The sequence below is a fragment of the Catharus ustulatus genome, chromosome 1, assembly GCF_009819885.2.
Source record: "Catharus ustulatus isolate bCatUst1 chromosome 1, bCatUst1.pri.v2, whole genome shotgun sequence".
In the NCBI taxonomy this organism is placed as follows: domain Eukaryota; kingdom Metazoa; phylum Chordata; class Aves; order Passeriformes; family Turdidae; genus Catharus; species Catharus ustulatus.
The window spans coordinates 77343424-77362669 of record NC_046221.1 but is presented as its reverse complement, the minus strand read 5'-3'; the positions used below and the strand labels follow the sequence as shown (position 1 = coordinate 77362669).

At 35.5% G+C, this 19246-nt stretch overlaps 1 protein-coding gene across 2 annotated transcripts in view; it reads right to left on the bottom strand.

The window, feature by feature from the left end:
• CDH9 (cadherin 9) overlaps window positions 1-19246 on the bottom strand; it is a 111733-nt gene that overhangs the window by 18316 nt on the left and 74171 nt on the right. For both annotated transcript variants that reach the window (XM_033059238.1, XM_033059246.1), the window contains 3 exons: window positions 7379-7498; window positions 4992-5159; window positions 1085-1272 (listed from right to left, as the gene is read on the bottom strand). In XM_033059238.1, the coding sequence (XP_032915129.1) occupies window positions 1085-1272; window positions 4992-5159; window positions 7379-7498 (476 nt within the window). The remainder of the gene's footprint in view (window positions 1-1084; window positions 1273-4991; window positions 5160-7378; window positions 7499-19246) is intronic.

Here is a 19246-nt window from a genome sequence, read left to right as displayed (position 1 = left end):
CTGGGCATTAAGAAAAATAAGGATTATTATAGGATAGCAAGGCAGTTATGATCCCTCTGCCTATTAATTATTCAGTTTCCTGAAAAAAATAGGAGGCTTTGACCTATATAAAACTAGAAAGAAAGAAACAGGAAAGCTTTACTCAGTCCATAACAAGGAGTTTTGCAAAGTCTTATTTGTCTCATCTCACTGGCAGTGAGTTGCCATCTACCCTTGCCTGTTTGGCACTAAGAGAAATGCAGACTTTTCCCTGATCTCCATGTTCCTCAGTAAAAAGAAAATCTGTGAAGCTTGATTTTCAATCTAGGTGACATATATAACATGCATATCCGTATCTGCATAATGTAGATAGATGTTCATACATATAGATACATAAATAAGTATATGTTTCCAAATATATTTATAGATCTATATTTTATTTATAGACAGGTATCAATTAATGCTAGTGATATATTTAATAACACTAGAATCAAAAAGAGTGTTCAGAGTTTAATAGGCTGTATTCTGAAAAGCAACCAATAAATCTATCAGACATTGTATTTTGAATTATATTTCTGTGAATGTTTTTGCTCTTGGGAGTTTCATTGACATCATATGTAACAACTGAAATATCACCAAGACTGGACTTAAACCAAGACAGATTTTAGGTACTGGCGATAACTGGCTGTTACACACATTAGAGAGGGAGGCTTTAGCCTTGGATGTGCAAATTCATCAAACTCCAGGTAAGCCTCCCACCCTTGTAAATCTTACCACAGCAATCAGCTGATAAACCCCACTGTGAACTGAACCCCTCCAAGATTTCACAGCCCTAATTTGAAAGTACCATGTGTGAGACTCTATATATTGAACAGACAGCAGCCACTGAGATATTACTTTATGTGAAGTGACATGCCAGGAAATTTCCCTTGAGACTTGAAAATAACAGATACCTGCTAAAGAAAGAGAAGAACAAAACTAACACAACAGCTCCTTGGCAGCCTGACCCCTTGTGAGATCTACCCTCCCTTCTCCTGGAAAAAGAAAAAGAACTGTAACACCTGAAGAGCTAAGTACAGATAAAAGAGAGGGAGAAAAAATAAACCTTTTTGACAGTTATAATCCCTTCCTGTGTGTCCTTGTCAGTGATGATATCAAACATGTCTGATCCATCCCCATTGGAGATGCTATACTCAATCTCTGCATTTTCTCCCACATCGGGGTCATTGGCTTTAATTCTGCCAAGAGGAGTCCCAGGTGGTGCAGATTCAGGAGAGCTGAACTGGTAGGAGCCTGGAAGAGCAAAATCAAGCATTTATTGCTTTGAGAAACATTTTTTTTTTTCACTAAATAAAAATAATTGTCAATTTCAACTGGATTTTTAAAGTAACTTGAAATTCCAAACACTCCAGGAAACATGCTGCTGACACTAAACTTTAAACAGGATTCAGAGCTGATTAACAAACTCTCACAAAAAAATTCAAGTTGTTCTTTGAAGCCATTTAATACTGTGGGGTTTTAAAATTTTTTTTTCTTCAACTTTAAGGGGCAAAGATGCTAAGCAATAAGGTAGTTGTTGTTGACCTGATAATTAACACTACATACTTTTTTTTTCTTGAGAAATGTTCCTAGATATATTTAGAAATAGGAAAGGATTTTGTTTTGTTCTCTCAAGGTACAAGAGTTGTAGAAATCAGTCAGGATTTTGGAAGGAACTAAAATAGAAAAGCCCTTTCTTTTAATTATTTTCAATATGTTTAAGTAAGTGTTCTGTTTGAAAATAATTGATTATCTGTTATGGATAATACATACTAAAGAGTCATGGTAAAGAGCATTTGGATACATGTTCATGTTAATTGCTATTGCTGTTTTTATAATCAGAGTCTTTTAGAAAGAAATCTACTTGCACAGACACTTTACTCTTGCTTGTGTGTCTGAAAAGTGAATTCATATGTATTTTGTGACAACATTTGTAATAAAAAATCTAATTTTAAAGACATGCTGTAGGAAAAAAAACTATTAATCAGATGGATTTCTTGACCAGTAAGAACCAGACATTGAAGATGTTTCATCAGGAGTAAGACAGAAAAAAATTTCTAATTCAGTGTTTTCTGTTATTTGCTACCAAGAAAATGTAAAAAATAAAATCTGAAGCATTCATATTTTGCATATAACATGACAGAATCTGGTGTTTCTTTTGATCTCTTTTTCATGTGAATTCATATTATTTTACTGAGTGAAGTAGTAGCTTTGGAGAAATACCTTAAAAATCTGACAAAATTAGCACCTAATAAAATAAAATGTCCAACCCTTATTCAAAGAATCTAATAAGAACCCATATAAATTTTATTGACTTGTAGTAAGGTACAGTCAATTCTCTTTGTTGCAACAACTCTATTTCCTACATTTACATGTCCTTTGCCTTTTAATACACCTAAAGGATCCTGACTGTTCCATTTAACACAATGAACATATCAAAATTCTGAGTGCAGGATGCGTTTCTGTCCCGTGTTGTAAAGACTAAGTACAGAAAAGATTTATTGAAAACACTTTGTATTTATAAAGATGTGTAGCAAAATGGAAGCTAATGCCTGATGTTAAAGTGTGGTTTGCTGTACAAATCAAGGTTGTAAGTGAAAACTCTGCAGTAGCCTGTTTGACTGCAATCCACACAGACTAAAATGCATATTGTTCCCTCCAACCAGTCTGCAAAAGGGATGAAAGGTAGGATACCTGGCAACTAAACTATGAGTTTCAAACCTTGAACCCTTGACAAATTCAAGGGCTGGGCAGCTGAGCCCGACCTACCAAAAGAACAGATTCCATCATGGTACTTATTGCTCCGTCTAGACGAATACCTCCCTTCAGTGCTTTTTTGTTTGAAAGCATTCCTATTTTTGTGGTGCTGTGTGAAAGCGTCACATTTTCGACATGTGAGATGACTTTTTGGTTTAGAGTACAATGGAATTCAAAATGTGTAAGGCTTTCATTATAGCACCATTTAAATTCCATTCAGGCCTATGTCTTCTAATTTTCCATGACTACTTTCAAGAAACAAAACAAAATAGAAAATGTTTCTCCTTGATGCAATCTGAACAACCACTACTTCACAGTGCCATTTTACTATCTCCATCCCTCTAAGAAATTAACTTTTGGCTCTTAAATACCTTCATATTAACTGGTATTGCTTACAACTGCCGTTCACCTTCTTCTTTGGGCAACAATTTTACTTATTTTTCCTCACATAACTGAAAATGGAAGATAAATGTTTTTGTAAAATAAAACTTCCAGAACAGATAGTTTTTTTGAAGGTGTGCCTCTCTTCATAGCTACCTAAGAAGAAATAAAATCTGCCTGATTTCTCTTTTATTGATTTCCTAGAAAGTGTTAAAAACTGCCCTGCTGAGAAGAAAGAAAATGAGAGGAAAGGGTCACCAGCACAACTGAAATTGCAGCACTGGATGATCCCACAGCAGGCATTCTGTAGGCCACAAGTGTTTCAGTGTTGTTCAAAGTAGAATGCTACAGAGAATATTGTATGAGGCATCAAATTGTGTAAATTTCTTTAAAAAGTACCCATCCCAAAGTTTATTGAAATAATCACAAAAACTTTTATAGATTGAGGCTTCAGTTAATTTTGAAAGAAGAGCATCATGAGGAACACAGGCTAAGGGGACTGCAAATCTTAAATTATTTTACAGTTCTATATGTTCTTAATTCTTTATTTTATCTTATTTTTTTTTATTCAACAGTGAGGCTTACAATGCAATGTGTCACCATAAATTATAGTTTAGGTTTTAAGATTCCTATTTGCCAAAATATAATTGACTGTATCATGCTATACATGATTAAAAATATCCCCTCATGAAGTCGAACAGGAAGTTAGGTTAAAAATTGCGGTTTGAATTTACCATGTGAAGGTGGTTCTCATCAAGTGAGCTCTGAATGTGAATTGAAAGTATCTTTTCTTTATGAGGGTTGCAGTACTTCCCCTCCTCTCTCTTCTTTTAAAGCAATGTTCTATCATGGACAGAGAGTAAAACAGTAATTTATTATTCCAAGGATCCATTCTTCCATGCTGTCAGAGTTTTCCAATTTTTTTTTTTTTTAAATCTGCACTAGATTGAACAGTTTGTACTATTCTGAGTATACTTATTGCCATGGCACTGAAGTGCTTTTCAAGTCCAGGGAAGCATTTTACAAATCAACTCTCTTTGTTCAGTCCTTAGTGGATCTGTAAAGAGAGCCAGGTCTCTCATCAGTGTGAGCAAGCAATTCAAATTTTATTATGTGGACATTTTTCTGGCAGGCGCTGGACTGAGGCTGTAAATGTCTCCTATCTGCAGCCTAGCAAACAGTTATCAGACGCTGACTGTAACAATGTGAGACTGGATTTAAACACTGGCCTAGGATAAAACGATCTGTACTCTGTTACTCTGAAGCTTTCTGTGTTGTGCAGCTTTCTGCTGTTTGCCATTTTTTTTTCTGCAAAGATATTTTAAAAAACCTTATTTTATTATGTCAAACTGGCCTAGGTTATCAAAATCATTCAAGAACTGAACACAGATTACAAGTACCCAAACCAAATACTTAGAATACCAGCAGAGCATATGAACTAATCAACTATGCCTGTGCAAGTCAGAACATTAGAAAACTTGTGATGTATTTGCTTGCCTCAACACATGGAACTAAAAGTACTACCGAGAACAAATCCTTGTATTTTTTAGTTAAATTCTTCTTAAGTCTCTGTAGTTGCCCTAAATTATTGTTACAGTTTATATTTTTGCAAGCAGAGTAAGAATGAGAAGTTTATCGTTCCAGCAAATAATTTTATATTAAAAAAATGCAGGCAGGGATTGCAATTTGCCTTAGTAAAGCTGTTAAACAAGCAGACACAGCAGTGGGTAAGTACTACAAAAACCAGTGATAAAAAAGAAACTTCCAGATGGCCAATGCAAACCAGCTGATTTTTGAGAAGTTCTTTGAAAACTGAGCTATTAGACTCTCCATACTCTGGGGGAAGCGAGGTGGATTGTCGTTGACGTCAGTCAGTGTGATGTTCACGGTGGTGGTTCCTGATAGTCCTCCCATCTGGCCTCCCATGTCTTTAGCCTGGATGACCACTTGGTATTGCTCCCTGTTTTCTCTGCTCATGTCTGGTAAAGCAGTCTTGATTATGCCTTGAGGGAGTAATAAAAAAAAAAAACAAGAGGCAGAGTGGTGAAGAAAAAGATTATAACATTATAATCTCAGAGCTCTTAGATGATTTCTGTCAGCTACACTGTGCAGATGATAATCCATAGCAATCACAACAAGGTATACTACAACAAGCCTTTCAGTCTATGGATGCTTTAATGTGATTTAAGAAAAAAGACCAAAAATTGTCACAGACACAATATTCATAGTTTTTGTTTTGCTAAATCAATTTGATTATTTTTAATGATAAAAATATCAATATTTTAATTGATGACATTTCCCAGTTTCTACCTCCAGTTATTTTTTACTATATTTTGTAATCTCCAGCCCTAGTGAAATTTTGATATAATAGCAAAAGGCTGAACTCTATCATGCCCAGGATTCATTATTCTGGGTTGTAATAGATCATAGATTGCGATGCTCAGTGCTGTTCACTGTAAGACAGCTGGGCCTCAGCTAATAAAAGAATTGGACAAGACATTAAAATTAGTTTTGAAAAATCTTTTTTGGGGTTTCCAATTTGAAGAATTTCATAATTGTAATTTAAATGTCTCAGACATTTTTGCAGTACACAAAAAATAATAGGGATCTCAGGTGAGAAAACAAAGTGGTGGCTTATGCCGATTTTCATTGCAGTTCCTTTTAGAAAACCAAGCAAAACTTTTTATGTATTTGGAAGGGTGGTAGCTTTTCAAAGCTGGCATCATGAGAGTTTTCTTTAGTGTAAGCATAGTGCCCTTTTCTGCTTGAAGACTTTACACCCCTGTCCCTTCTTTCTCAGAAGGCTCTCATCATAGGCTCAGTTTGATACTACACAAAAAAAAGGCAATCCTGGAAAATTTATATTCTAGCAAGTTAATGAAATTTAAAAAAAAAAAAATCTTTGCAGCTCAGCGGTTATGAATTTATGTCTGATCCAGGATTACCAGGTTCTGATTATCATACCTAGGCTTGTTAATACATGTAATACGAAATTGCAAATTGGATTACAATGAAAAAAATAATCCCTGAACCAAAGATGTAAGTCCAGGGCTTTTCCTCACTGTTTGCCTGCCTAAACAACTGCTACCATCAGTTATTGCCCATGTGGTATTAGTCCTGTTTGCCTGCTCATGTCTGGTAATGACATTTGAGTAGGGGACTGGAGAAGAGAGCAAAAAATAGAGACTGAACAAAGAGGGGAAAACCAAAAACTTATCCAAGGCAAAATCATTACACTCCCTTTTAAAATTGTAGCCTTGTGATGAATTACCTTTTGCATATCATGCCCTTGCTGTATTTAGAAAAAAACCAAATTGTTTCAAAAGTAAGTTAGTCATCATCTAAGCACTCTCAATGGACTAGGAACTTCAGGGGTTCTGGAAAGAGTTTCACTTAAATTCTCAATTAGAAAACCAGAATGATTTTGATAACATGCAAGAAAAGCTAATGCAATGCCTACTGAGTCTTGAGTGCCTTAGGATCAGATGTCTGGAAGAGGGGAGTTTCTGGTTGCATCTTTCTTTTCTGAACCCTAATTCTGAGTTATCCAAAATTTTGAGTTATCCAAAATTTTGAGATATCCAAAATTCACATTATTTTTTCCTTTTAAGTTTGTGTTTGTCCCTTATCCAATTTCTTGTATAATAATGAAAAAGGCTTCAATATATTCTTTTCAACTTGAAAGAATGATACTTGCTTCAGTTCTCCTAACTCTTTGAATCATAATGCAGCTTCAGAAGAAGCTTAAGTTAAAAATTGTCAGTGGTCAGGAAACTATTCCAAACTTTTAGAAATATTTAATTACCTGTGAGTTTTTTGGGTTTTTTTTTAATCTTACAGTATGAGAATAGTATGAAATGTTTTTTAAAGGCAAGCAGATAAAATTCCCAGAAACTGGTATAAAATAAGTAAAATAAGTTTGTGATTAATTTTGGTGATTCTTTGGAACCTTTACAGTATTTTTTTTTTTTTTTACTTTTGGCCTTTACAGTTAACAATCATGTTCTGGAAATCTTAGTTTTACCAAGGAAAGGAATTTTTCTGCAATAATAATATTTTGACAGAAACAGCATACTTTTACTTTGATTCTGGTTTTCATTCAATGAAAGGGTATCAGCTTTGTGTCAAGTCTGTTCCAGCATTGAAATGGAAGTGAAATATGTCTTGCTCCCTGCATCCTGTCACTGTTACTGCAAAAAGTGAGACTGAATGGGTTGCTAACCTGTTTCTGGATCCACTGAGAAATAAGGCTGTCCCTGGAGGATGCTGTACACCACTTTGGCACTGTTCCCGTAGTTGGCATCATCAGCATCTGTGGCTGTCACCTGAATAACTGTTGTACCTAAATATGTACCAAGAAAGAATCAGCAGATTATAGGAAGGCATCTACTGCTTGTAAACCACATACAGTTGTTTCAGTATTGATTTCAGTAAGAAATCAGACAACATCCACTGGCCCAATCAAGAGTTATCCTACCTGACTGGACCTAGAATCATTATCACTTAAGATACATGCTTCAGTTTAACAATATGAATGCACAGGGACTGATGTATCTTTGAAAGCCAAAGCAGCAATTTTAGTGATCAAACATATTTGAGGTTCTCTGGCACTAAGAGAACCTCAGCTGAAACTGTTCACTTAAAGATTTGCCTTAATTAATTTCCCCATATTCATTTTCTGCTTAGATGAAAAATTCCATGTCTCTGAATTCTGACTCAATAAAACACTTTTTCTCATCCTAAACTGTTTTTTTGAGGTTCTATTTAAAAATAGGTATTTTTGCAATAAGAAATTCTATTTGTGAGGTTTTGTTTGTTTTTTCTCTCCTGGTCAAAGTTATCTACCTCTTTGGCAAATAAAGGTCATTAAATGCTACGGACATTTTTTCAGCATTCACTTATGCGTGACAATAGTTTACCCTTGTCCTGTGATCATAAAGAAGACAATATAGGTTATACGGGAATATGAGTACTGTGAGCCAAAACATTTGGTGTAGTTTATGGGTTAGGAGCAAATGAAAGCTTCTGTAAAGCCTTTCTTATAAGATATTAAAGCACAAAGATGTCCTTCACAAGCCTTTTTTTTAGGACTTTTCAAGATGTCGGAATGTATTTTACTCACACAATCTAGAGCTGACAAATGTCTAGATAGATGCAGGCAGTCCAATAGCTAGAGGTGTAAAGGTGCTTGACTCCTTGCCAGGGGAAGAAGGTTGACTAAGAAGAAGCTCTTTACCCTATTTTTGGCCAGGTTGGGGGTTTTTTGGTTTGTTTTTTTTGTTTGTTTGTTTTTTGTTTTGTATCTCATTCTCTTTGAAAGAAAAATATACTACTAAGCACTGTGCACTTAATTGATATCATTCCCTATTCCTCTTTTTCTATACCTTCAGTCTTTCTTGATTGAAGCTTTCCCAGATAACTTGCAGGCAAATGTCTGTCTTGACTATAAGTTTAGAAGACCCTCATTCACCTGTGATCAATGGCATTGAAGTGAATAATTTCTACTCTTGCTTTTCAGCATATCCCAGGGATCAGGAAAAGCAGAAATCCAGAGTAATCAAAATAGATTTGTGATACTACATTATTGTCAGATCCTGTTAGACACAACTACTTTTTCTATAGTACATAACACAGCTGTACAAATAATAGTTTTACCTACACAACAATTCCCAATATTTCAGGTTATCTGAAGAGCATGTCAAGATATGATGAATACTTCTTTCTCTGCAGCAAAACAGCAGAGAAAAGTTGTGAAAATGCTTTGTCACAAATCATTGGACTCTGAAGAAGATTTTTGCCATTAGGTACCTGGATTACTTTTTGCCTGGTTAAACAGCTAGAGGTCACCTGTGTGACAAGCTGAGCTGTTAAGATTATCCCAAAGAGGTGAATATTTAAGGACATTTTAAACACTAACAGTGTCTAGCAGAACTCCTCCTCTGGACAAAAAAAAAAAAAATAAAAAATGAAGACAGTTCTTTGAGATTGGTAAAATTCCATTAGTCCCCTCTTCTTTCAGAAAAGCAATAAGTTAAATCCCCTGCCTCCTCAAGACAAATAGGGAAGGAGTCAATATCCCTTGCTAGGCTAATAAAAACCACAATCAGTTGAATCATATGTTTATACTGTGTGACATTGTAGCATCTAGAAGTTAAGAATAAAGAGTAATTTTTCTGTCCAACACAAAAAATTCAATCCAAAATACCTTAATCAGGAAAGTTTTTATGTGGCCTCCTGATCTAGGTACTGTCATGGGACTGACACTGAAGTCTGAGTATGCTCATGGCAACCAAATGCACATTAATTTTCTTTCTTTGTTTTCCTAGTGTAATGTTTTGGTGAAGGGAAATTTTTTTTTTTTGCTTTAAAGGGAATTATTACAGGGTTTAGGACAGTCTTTGGGAGACTTCTTCTTTTGTCTCATTGGAATGTCTTTGCTTCCTGAGGCTCAAGTGTTGTATAATTACGGCTGCTGAGGAGAGTACAGAAGATGTAACCCTACAGAAACTTCTCATGTGGTGAAAAGATAGTATTGCAAATCTCCTTTCTGTTAAACTAATAGTGCAACTGTGAAAAACTATTAAAAAGAGTCTAACCTCAAAAAATTCAATGTCAGCAGGCAGTTAACTCTCTCTGCCAGCAGTCTACTGTGTCATAAAGAAGGATGCTCACAAATGATAGACAGTACTCGTGCAGCTTTCCTTCATGAGCTTTTTGGGTCAGAAATGACCCTAGGCAATGAAATAAAGGAACTCAGTATTAATTATGGAATAATTGGTAAAGAAGCAAATGTTTCAATCAAAGAATAGTAGGCCTTATCTATACCCCACTTGAATGGTAGCCATAGTATGATATATTTATTTATTTGTTTATAGTCTAGATTACTTCACAAACTGCCTCCTGGTACATTTGTCAGCGGAAATCATCTTGATTTAAAGTACAAATAGGTTGTCTAAATGAACACAGCAGGAGTGAAGGAAGGAAGTAAAGTCTGGGAAAAACTGTGAGTGGGAAAACTATTTTAGGGTTTACCTTTGCTTCTCACCATCCAACTCTATTTTTAATGTACAGTAAATTAAATTATTTTTCAAGTGAAGACTGTTTTCACCCTTGTGGTAATTGATAAGTAAACACGATCTCTTTACTTCAACCCATAAGCTTTTCCATTTTTTTTCTCTCCCGGTTTCGTTGAGAAGGGGGAGTGAGAGAGCACTTGGGCAGGCTTCTGGCAGCCAGCCACATCAAACGTGCCACAGAGCAAATTGGTGTGAAGGATGACACAAAAAATGTGAGATTAACTACAATAGCAGTCTAAGTAGTGATAACACCATTCTTCTGCAAAGCCAAGTCCAATTCAACCCAACCTAACCCAACAAGTCTAATTCATTTTAGGATGGTAACTAAATACGAGTTCTCAAGAGGTATGTCTTCTTTTCCTCTTCCTTTTCATTTTTTTTTCTTTTTCTTTGTCTTCAACATGGAAACTTTGATAACTTATCAATTGTATGATTTATGGGGTCCTAATGTAGGCACAGCAAAAAGCAGAAGGTAAATTTTGAAGGCAACCTGAGAGGAGACAAATCCATACTTAATCTAAGTAGTGCTTCTTTGTGTGTTTGTGCATGCATAAAAATTAATGTAAGTGCATATAAAATGTAGAACCCAAAAAGGAAAACTACTGGACTTAGAGCATCACTTCATATCTAGGAAGTGTCAGAATTGAGTGTCATTAACACAGATTACTAGAACTAAAAAAGAATGAGACATAAATTTGAAAATAAACCCCAAAACATTTGAAATTAGAAGGTTTTTATGAATTATGTTTGAAATGGTCTCTATTCCTTTGTGCTATTTCGTGTTTAAAAGAGTCCCTCTGGCATAATTAAGTTCCCCAGCATGATAACAGAGTCCATTGCAAAACTGAATAGCTTGACGAGGATTGCTGCAGTGCAAAAGAGGTCTTCCACTAGATGAGAAAAGCACATATTTGCTACCTTTTTATGTGAAGTCAGGCTGTTCAGCATGCCACTCTTGTTCCTACTTGGCTTTTTTGGCTGACATGAATTACAACAGCTTCTGCCAGTCAGAAGGATGTATCAGCATCTACTAAGAAATTTTAGTTTTACTGATAACTTATTCTGTAACCTTCATTTTAAACAGCATTCTCCATCTTGGGAGAATAAAATGAGCAGATTACATTTTTAGTAATGTATGCTTCAAGATTTTACCATGCATGTTCCATTTAAAAAAATGAAGTGATTTAAATATCAATCAGAAAAGGTCTTTTTTTTTTTTCTTTTTTCCCCCGAAGGGAAATCTCTAACTTCAAAATGCATTTTGATTCTGATTTTTTCTTTTTTTTTTTTTAATAACACTAGTATTTTGGAGCAATTCAAAAGTAGTTTGGAAATAAAACAGTCTGAAAATGCTGAAGCAGGGTATTTTTTTACATTATGAGACAGCTTCATTTCTATTTTCTTTCAAGTCAAAATTGGCAATTATTGAAAAGATCTGACTTTTACAGAGAAGTTTTGTCTGTGTATGTGCAGAAGGTCTGTTTCATTTTCAGAAATAGAAGACCAGCTGGGGTAAGTGGAGAGGCAGGAAGGACTTATCTCCCTAAAGGAGAAGTTCTTATGCTTGCTTCCTGTTTTCAAGCACAATGGCAATCTGCTGTTCCTCAAGTTTATTTACAGAGGGAAGATTTTTGAAGAGGGTTACTTTTACAAGAGCAAAAGATTTGGGTAAGCTCTGGTAAAATCTCTGGAGGCCAAATTGGGAATGTTGTATGTAGTTTGCTCAGACAACATTACTCCAAGGTTTATTCAGATGTAGTCTGGAGATGCCCCTGCTGAAAACATAAGTGAAATTTTAAGTGAGCTGCAGAGATTTTGAGGGGTTTTAGACCCCTTTTGTCTTTGAGAGCAGGTTGTTCTTTCTGGATAGTAGTCTGTGCTTGGGCAATGAACCAGACAAATGATGAACTGGGAGTTATGTGGCACTACCCAAGGCTAAAAAGTTTAGGGAGGCACTGGGCTCACCACCAAGTACCTCATTACCACATCAGCTGGATGGCATCACTTCTGACTCCTTGGTATGTAAAGGGCAGGACTAAATAAATACAACTCTTATATTTTGAATGGAAGACAAATACCTAGAAAGCTGAAAGAATAGTGAATCCCTAAGTGGACTGTGCTCTTTAGTGCATGACCACAATTTAGTGGGACTTTCACTAGACTGGTCTTCCTTTTCTGTAGAAGGGACGAATGTTGGTAGCATGAAAGATTTTGAAGAACAAAGGAAAAGAAAGAATAAAAGTAGAAAAGGAGTAAGTTTCAACAGGTAAATAGATTCATGATCCAAAACAGAAGAGGAGTAAATGGACATGACAAAGAAAAAAAAAATTACAAAAATAAAAACAACTTAGAACAAGTAAGCAACCTGAGGAACAAGAATCAAAAGTGCAATAGCATAATAGCACTAAAATGGAAAAGTGAAAAGGACCTTAAAATGTAGTTCACACATATACACTGAGATGAAATTTCTTAAAACACAAAAGAGAGGAGGTAAAAAGATAGCATAAAAGAGGACATGTAATAAATAATTCATAAACTACATTTTTTCAAGTTTAACTATTTTTAATAATCTATTGCATAATTATGAGGTGAAGCTTAATTTCACTTGAAAATCTGCTGTCTTATTTTTGTATATCTTGTGTCATAAAACTTTTGATTGAGAAATCAGCTACTGCACATAGTTACTGTGCCCTTGTTTTTGATATCCAGTGATCTCCAGCCCAGGAATCACAAACTTTGCACCACTGTGGCGTAAATAAAAGGTCACTGCTAAAGTGATCAAAAAGTAATTTGTGAGAGACTTAAGAAAACTAAGCTATACTTCCTACTGTAGCCTTACTTTCCCTCAGAACTACTTTTTCCTCTCTATTTCAGTCCCTATCAGCAAAAACAGATGGACCAAACAACTCATTTCAGAAATAGGAGATGCTATTTTTGCACACCTTTACTTCAGAAACAGTACTTTATATTTTGTAAACAAAATGAGGAAATGATGCTCATAATTTCTTGCATTTGTTGCATTTGGGTGGTTTGGGGTTTCGTTTACTGCATCCTTTCCTATGACAAAAAGAAATCCTATTTTAAATTGTGCCATGAGAACTTTCATTAGAGCAGGAACCAAAGGCTAATGACTGTCTCACCGCATAGAGAGATGTAATGTGACTAAACTGCTCTGCCTATAATCCACCAGAATTTACCAGTGAACACAATACACACACTGTTGTAACATAATGTCAGAAACTACACTAGCAGAGAATGGCTCAAACTGAACAAAACCTCCAGCCCTCACCCTCCCGCTGTTCCATACCTTGATACAGTAACTTTAGTTTTCCTTTGGCAGCAATTGTAACTGCGAAGTGCATCACATGCCCTGCATGAGAATCTAAAAAGTATTATGGATGCAGTAACAGGTGGGAAATAGTGAAATGAATGAGGAATAATTTGAAGGACTGGTGAGCTAACAACTCTGGACAACTTTACTCTTTTGTGAAGATTCTTTTTCCCCTTCTCACCATAAAGTCACTTCTGAAACAGTAATACTTGTGCAATCAAATGGCAGAGATGAAACAGAGGAAAGACTAGTCAGAATGTTTCAAGTGTTAACGTTGATTAGCTTTTGCATTTCATTTTCTAATGACTAAAGAGATACAAAGTATAAAGTGATCTGCCATCCTTAATAAAGGAACTGCAGCTTAGAAGTCTTGATTTTGTTCAATAGACTGTACATCTTTACAATTAAAAAACACCTTTTTTTTAAGGTAGAACAATTGTTCATACAGTGTATGTTTAAACATACACTAAATTCAAATTAAAATACTTAATCACAGAATTATCTTCAAAATTTCAATTTAAAATAATGATGAAATTCACCAGCAGTATATTTCTGGGTCTGAAGTTGCTCTATGTACAGAGGCTTGAACCAACCAAGTAGTTGCTAATGAAATTGGCATGTTGAAGGAGCCACAAGTAATGCTGTAATATGGCCATAAATTGCCCTGCTTACTTCTAATCTGCCCATGGAGGATGTGGGAACAAGCCACTTGTATGAACAGGCAGCTGCCCTCCATGACAGGTCAATCACAACTCCACCACTTGTCTCCTTTCTAAAGATTATAGTGACACTTTTCACCTTATGCCCAGTCTTAATTTCTTGAATACTCCAAAAGAGAGAAAGAGCATTCAGCTGGTTTTATGGTTAAACATAGGGAGAGTTTACCCTGCTGATTCTATTAGGAGAAGCAGTAGTTCATAAAGGCTGCAGCATGTTTATCTCTTGGTTAAAAATCCCTACTCCTAGCTAACAGTTTCAAAGAAGGCTTTAGTATATATATATTTTTTAATTTATAGAATAATGACTTAATCATAGAAATGTTATTTCTTTGCTACTCTTAGACTCCTTCCTTCATGCATTACAACTTTAATATACTTTCAGCTTTACCCTTTTCACAAAAGAACTTGTGGTCCTCCAAACAATTTCTGAAGTTCTCACTTTAAAAAAAGCAAGCTTAAAATAAACAGTTTCAAAAATTCAGTTCTGATGTACATGCATGTACTGTTGTGTATTTTGCAATGCAACATCAAAGTTATGATTATTTTTTGAGGAGGAGCAAATTAACTTCATGTACTTATTTTAATTTGCTCCTTTTTTTGAACTCAGCTTATATATCCCTTTGTGTGTTTTTGAAATTCTGACTATGAATAAGAACTAGAATCTTACTCTCATTTGCATCTTCAAAGTTAATTTATAGTACCTTTTAATGGAAGCCCTTAAAGAATTTGCACTTTTACCAGCCGTGCTAACAGTTGCATTTTAAAGCCACATATGAATCTTCATTAAGACCATGAGAAAGTACGTCATTTTTACAATAACAAGCTGGCCTCATCTTTATGTTACTTGTGATCATTTTTGTTATCTGTTGGAACTTTTTTTGGGTAGTGCGAAAGCTTGTCTCTTTAAACATTAATACAGCTCTGGAAAACAACGATTTCCATTAAAATGTCGTCAATGAAGTAATTATGGCAGTCCCCAGATTTACCTCATTGAAATCTCTTGCTTCTGTCATGTTTAGATACTGTGGATGTTGTCTGTTAAAATGAAAATTAAGACCTATAATTTCTAGGAGAAATGGAGACTAAAACAAAACAAATTCATAAAATTCAAGGATTATTTAAATTATTTGTTTTTTAAATTTGCATTAATTAGAGTACTGTTTCACACAAAAGCAGAACACTTCTAGGATATGCATGTGTATCTATAAGTAAATACAGATGTAAGTATATATGTGTGTGTGGATGTATTGGTGTAGGTACATGTCTAGAATATTAAGTAGGGTCAATCAAGAGATTTTTTTCTATTATTGTTTCTAGACATTTCATTTATCTTCAAAAGTGTCAAATGATTGAAAGGCAAAAGTGTTGTGCAAAAGACTGTTGAATTTTCACTTTGTCTCCAAATCAATTGGGAGTTCATTGGATATTTAGTTCAAGAATCTGCTCGCAGTAAATGATCATGGGGACAATCTCATTTGGACATATCTCACAGATGAGCATGTTTCTAGTTGAAAATATTTAAGGATGCTGACAATTTTACTTTCTTGGGAAATACTCTTAAAAATGACTGAGCCAATTTGAAAATGCTTAGACACTGTGGTGATTAGGACTCAGTGGAAATTAATTTGGCATATGGCTTTAAAAGTTTGTTTATTTTCCTTAGGTAGACACACCTTCCTGATAGCCAAGGGGTCTTTTAAAATGGTAGTCATGAAGTCAGTAAATAACAGTCTTCTGGACCATGAAATATAAAGTTGTTTTTTAACCTTCCTCTCTCTTAAGCCATCTCTATGAATTAAAGAGGTGGCTACCCCTTAGGTGTGCGGTAATTTTTTTTCACGACTGTCACATATTTTGACTTTATGAGGAAATAAAGCTTTCAATTTTTTTTTACTGTGTACATAGCCTTATTTATCACAGGCTATTTATCATTTGCCTTGATGTAGAATGAAGTAACAGTTATTGAGCTGGCTTTCTGGTAGGAGGCTTTGATGAGAATTGGAGGTTTATTGGAAGTTAAATGCAAGATATTCACACATATACATACTTCAGGGGACATTAAGTTGGATTGTATTGTTCTGGTTTGTTGGGATGATTGTTTGTTTTTAATCTCCAATTAGGTGTGACCAATGTATTTTGACTATGAAAATATGAAGAACTGATACTTGTACAGCTCTTAATCATGCTTGATGTTAATTTTACACTGTCACACATCTATGAGGTTGTAGGAAAAAGTTACAGTAATTTCACGAATACAAGCTGCACTGAGTATAAGCCATATCTCTGAGTGTTGGCAAATATTTCGTTCATTGTCCATAAATAAGCCGCACCTGAGTATAAGCCTCTCTGTCGTTCGCAGCGAGGACCCACGTGCAACAAAGTTGCCAAATAGTAACAGAACCGCGACAGGGCGGGGTTTACTGGTTCGGCTCGGGCTGTGCAGGCTCGGCCCGCTCGGGGCTGCCGACGGGGCCAGGTGGCCCAGCCCAGTGCTGCTGCTAGGCGGGGCCACTCGGGGCCAGCCACCGCCTCTGGGCTCACTTGCCCTGGCCCGGCGCTGCCCTGTGGTGGGCAGCCCCCGCCGCCTCCCCGAGCCGTGGCAATGGCGGCACGGGGCCCCCCTGTCTCTCCCCCGGGCTGCAGCAGAGGAGGGAAGGAGAGAGCTCTCCCGCCTCTCTCCCTGCCCCCTGTGCTGCCTGCAGGGATCCAGGCTCCACCCGCGGTACAACAGAGTAACAATTTGTAATTGTAACAATCACGAAATGCCGGTTTTTAATGGCAGCTGCTCAGCTGGGCACCCTGGCTGGCACTTCTGAGGTTGTAAATCTCAGAAAATTTTTCACATATTAGCCACTCCTGAATATAAGCCACATTTCCGGTTTGGGAGTAAAATCTTAGTCAAAATGGTACGGTTTGTATTCGTGAAATTACTGTATTCTGAAAAGTGTTTTGAGGCATCTGGTAAAATAGTAAAAATTTAAGTAAATGTGAGCATTGGGATTGCTGTCATTGTGGAAACTTGCAGATGTATATTTTGCAGGATATTGAAAAAAATACATGGGAAATGCTGTAACCTATTTGTTCTCATGCTTTCTAGAGGATGAATAACAGCAGGAACAATATCAAGCATTTTGCAAATAAGCAGAAGTTAGACAAGAGAGTCCAGGATAAGGCTTATTTTACCTTAATTTTCCTGGCTCTCTGAAGGCTGTGTACGGTACAGAAAATTTCCAAAATGACTGTATGATTGGCAAGGAGGAAAAATGCTGTTTTATAACAGAATTCAAGCCGAAGTATTAATTGAGTTAAGAAAAAGCATACATGTAACAGCCATTCCTACAATTCATCTTCTGTATTGCTTAAAACTTGCAATCAATTATCATACCTATTTTAATGATTTAATTTAAAAACTTCATATTTATGTAATATATAAAAACATATGTATCTAATGTGTGTATATATATATATATATATACATGTGTATATATAGGCACATTTTAAGTGAGAAATTTTTTATTCAATAATACTGTATCCATTATGGACAGATATTGTATCATATCTATTAAGGTGAATAGTGGATTCTTGGGGGAAGGTAATGTTCTTTTACCATGTTTTCTACTTTCAGGCTGCTGGAACTCTGCAGCTAAATAATTTTTAATTGAAGTGGTACTAATCATTCAGATTTACATGACATAAAGCTTTAATTTCCCAGTAACTCTACTAAAATTGAGGATTAGGGTGGAGTGCAATAGCTTACAAAAAGAGATATACAGGAAAAATGAAGTTTTTGGAATCTAGACCTTTGTTTTGTGAGAGATTGATCTGTTTGTTGAGACTGCTCTCTTTTGAAGACTGAAATGTCAAAGCATTTTTATATGTGTTCCTTCTGTGTGATGATTAGTTAATTTATATAATATTGGAAAAAATGTGTCTTATCTTGAACCCAGATATGATCTGTTGTATTTTATTTACATGTTTTAGAGATTCTTAGAAGTTATGCAGAAATCTGATAGGGAAAACAAACAAACCAAACCCAAGCAACAGAAACAATCCTGTCTTTGTGTTTTAGTTTCAAAATAGATGCATGCAGGTGTCAGCATACTAAAAAGGCTTTTAAAATCCTCAACTTTACACTCAGCTGCATAACATTAGCAACTATGGTGCATACCCAGGCATTCAGAAAGCCATCTTTTTTTCAATAAAAAACTGCATTAAAAAGATTAGACTAAGTAAGCATCCTAGATTGGCTTTATTTAACAAATAATAATAATTTAAAAATATATATTTCTCAATGTAATTTGAAAAATCTCTTTTATGGTTACATATAAAAAATCTCAAATAGATTTACCTTTTATCTAGTTATTTGCAATTCCTAACTTAGATCTCTTTAACCAGCCTTCCCAGCCAACTGCAGAATCAACACTTGAGAAATCCTATTCTCAAAAATGGTTTAGATGAAGAAAAGGTTTTTTTTCAAACACCTAAATGTGCACAAGTAGCATAATTACATGGTTTCAGTAAAGAACTCCATGCATTAGCTTCATATAAACAGTGACACTAATGTTAGTATTTTCAATGAATAATATGTCCTTAGACAATATCTCCTCTCCAACACTAAGCTGTTTAACTTAATGTCTGGCATATTTTAGCTGTAATGAAGGTTATGACACACATATGCCTTTGTTTGACATGTTCCTTCTGAAAAAAACACAGGGGTTCCTAATATTAATACAGTTAATTAGTGCCAACTGTCCCAGTCAGTACCAGAAGTTCAGTTGCTGCAGACTTCAATATAGTCCCATAAATGTGAGAAGGGCCTCACTGCAAGACTTATTCTATAATAGCATGTCTTAAAAGAAGGAAAATTATTTGGGAGTTGGTAGCTTCAAAGGCTCATAAGGGAATAAATTAGGTGCCTATAAACTGGCATAGTGCATAGGAATTCTATTTACTGTGGCTCTGAA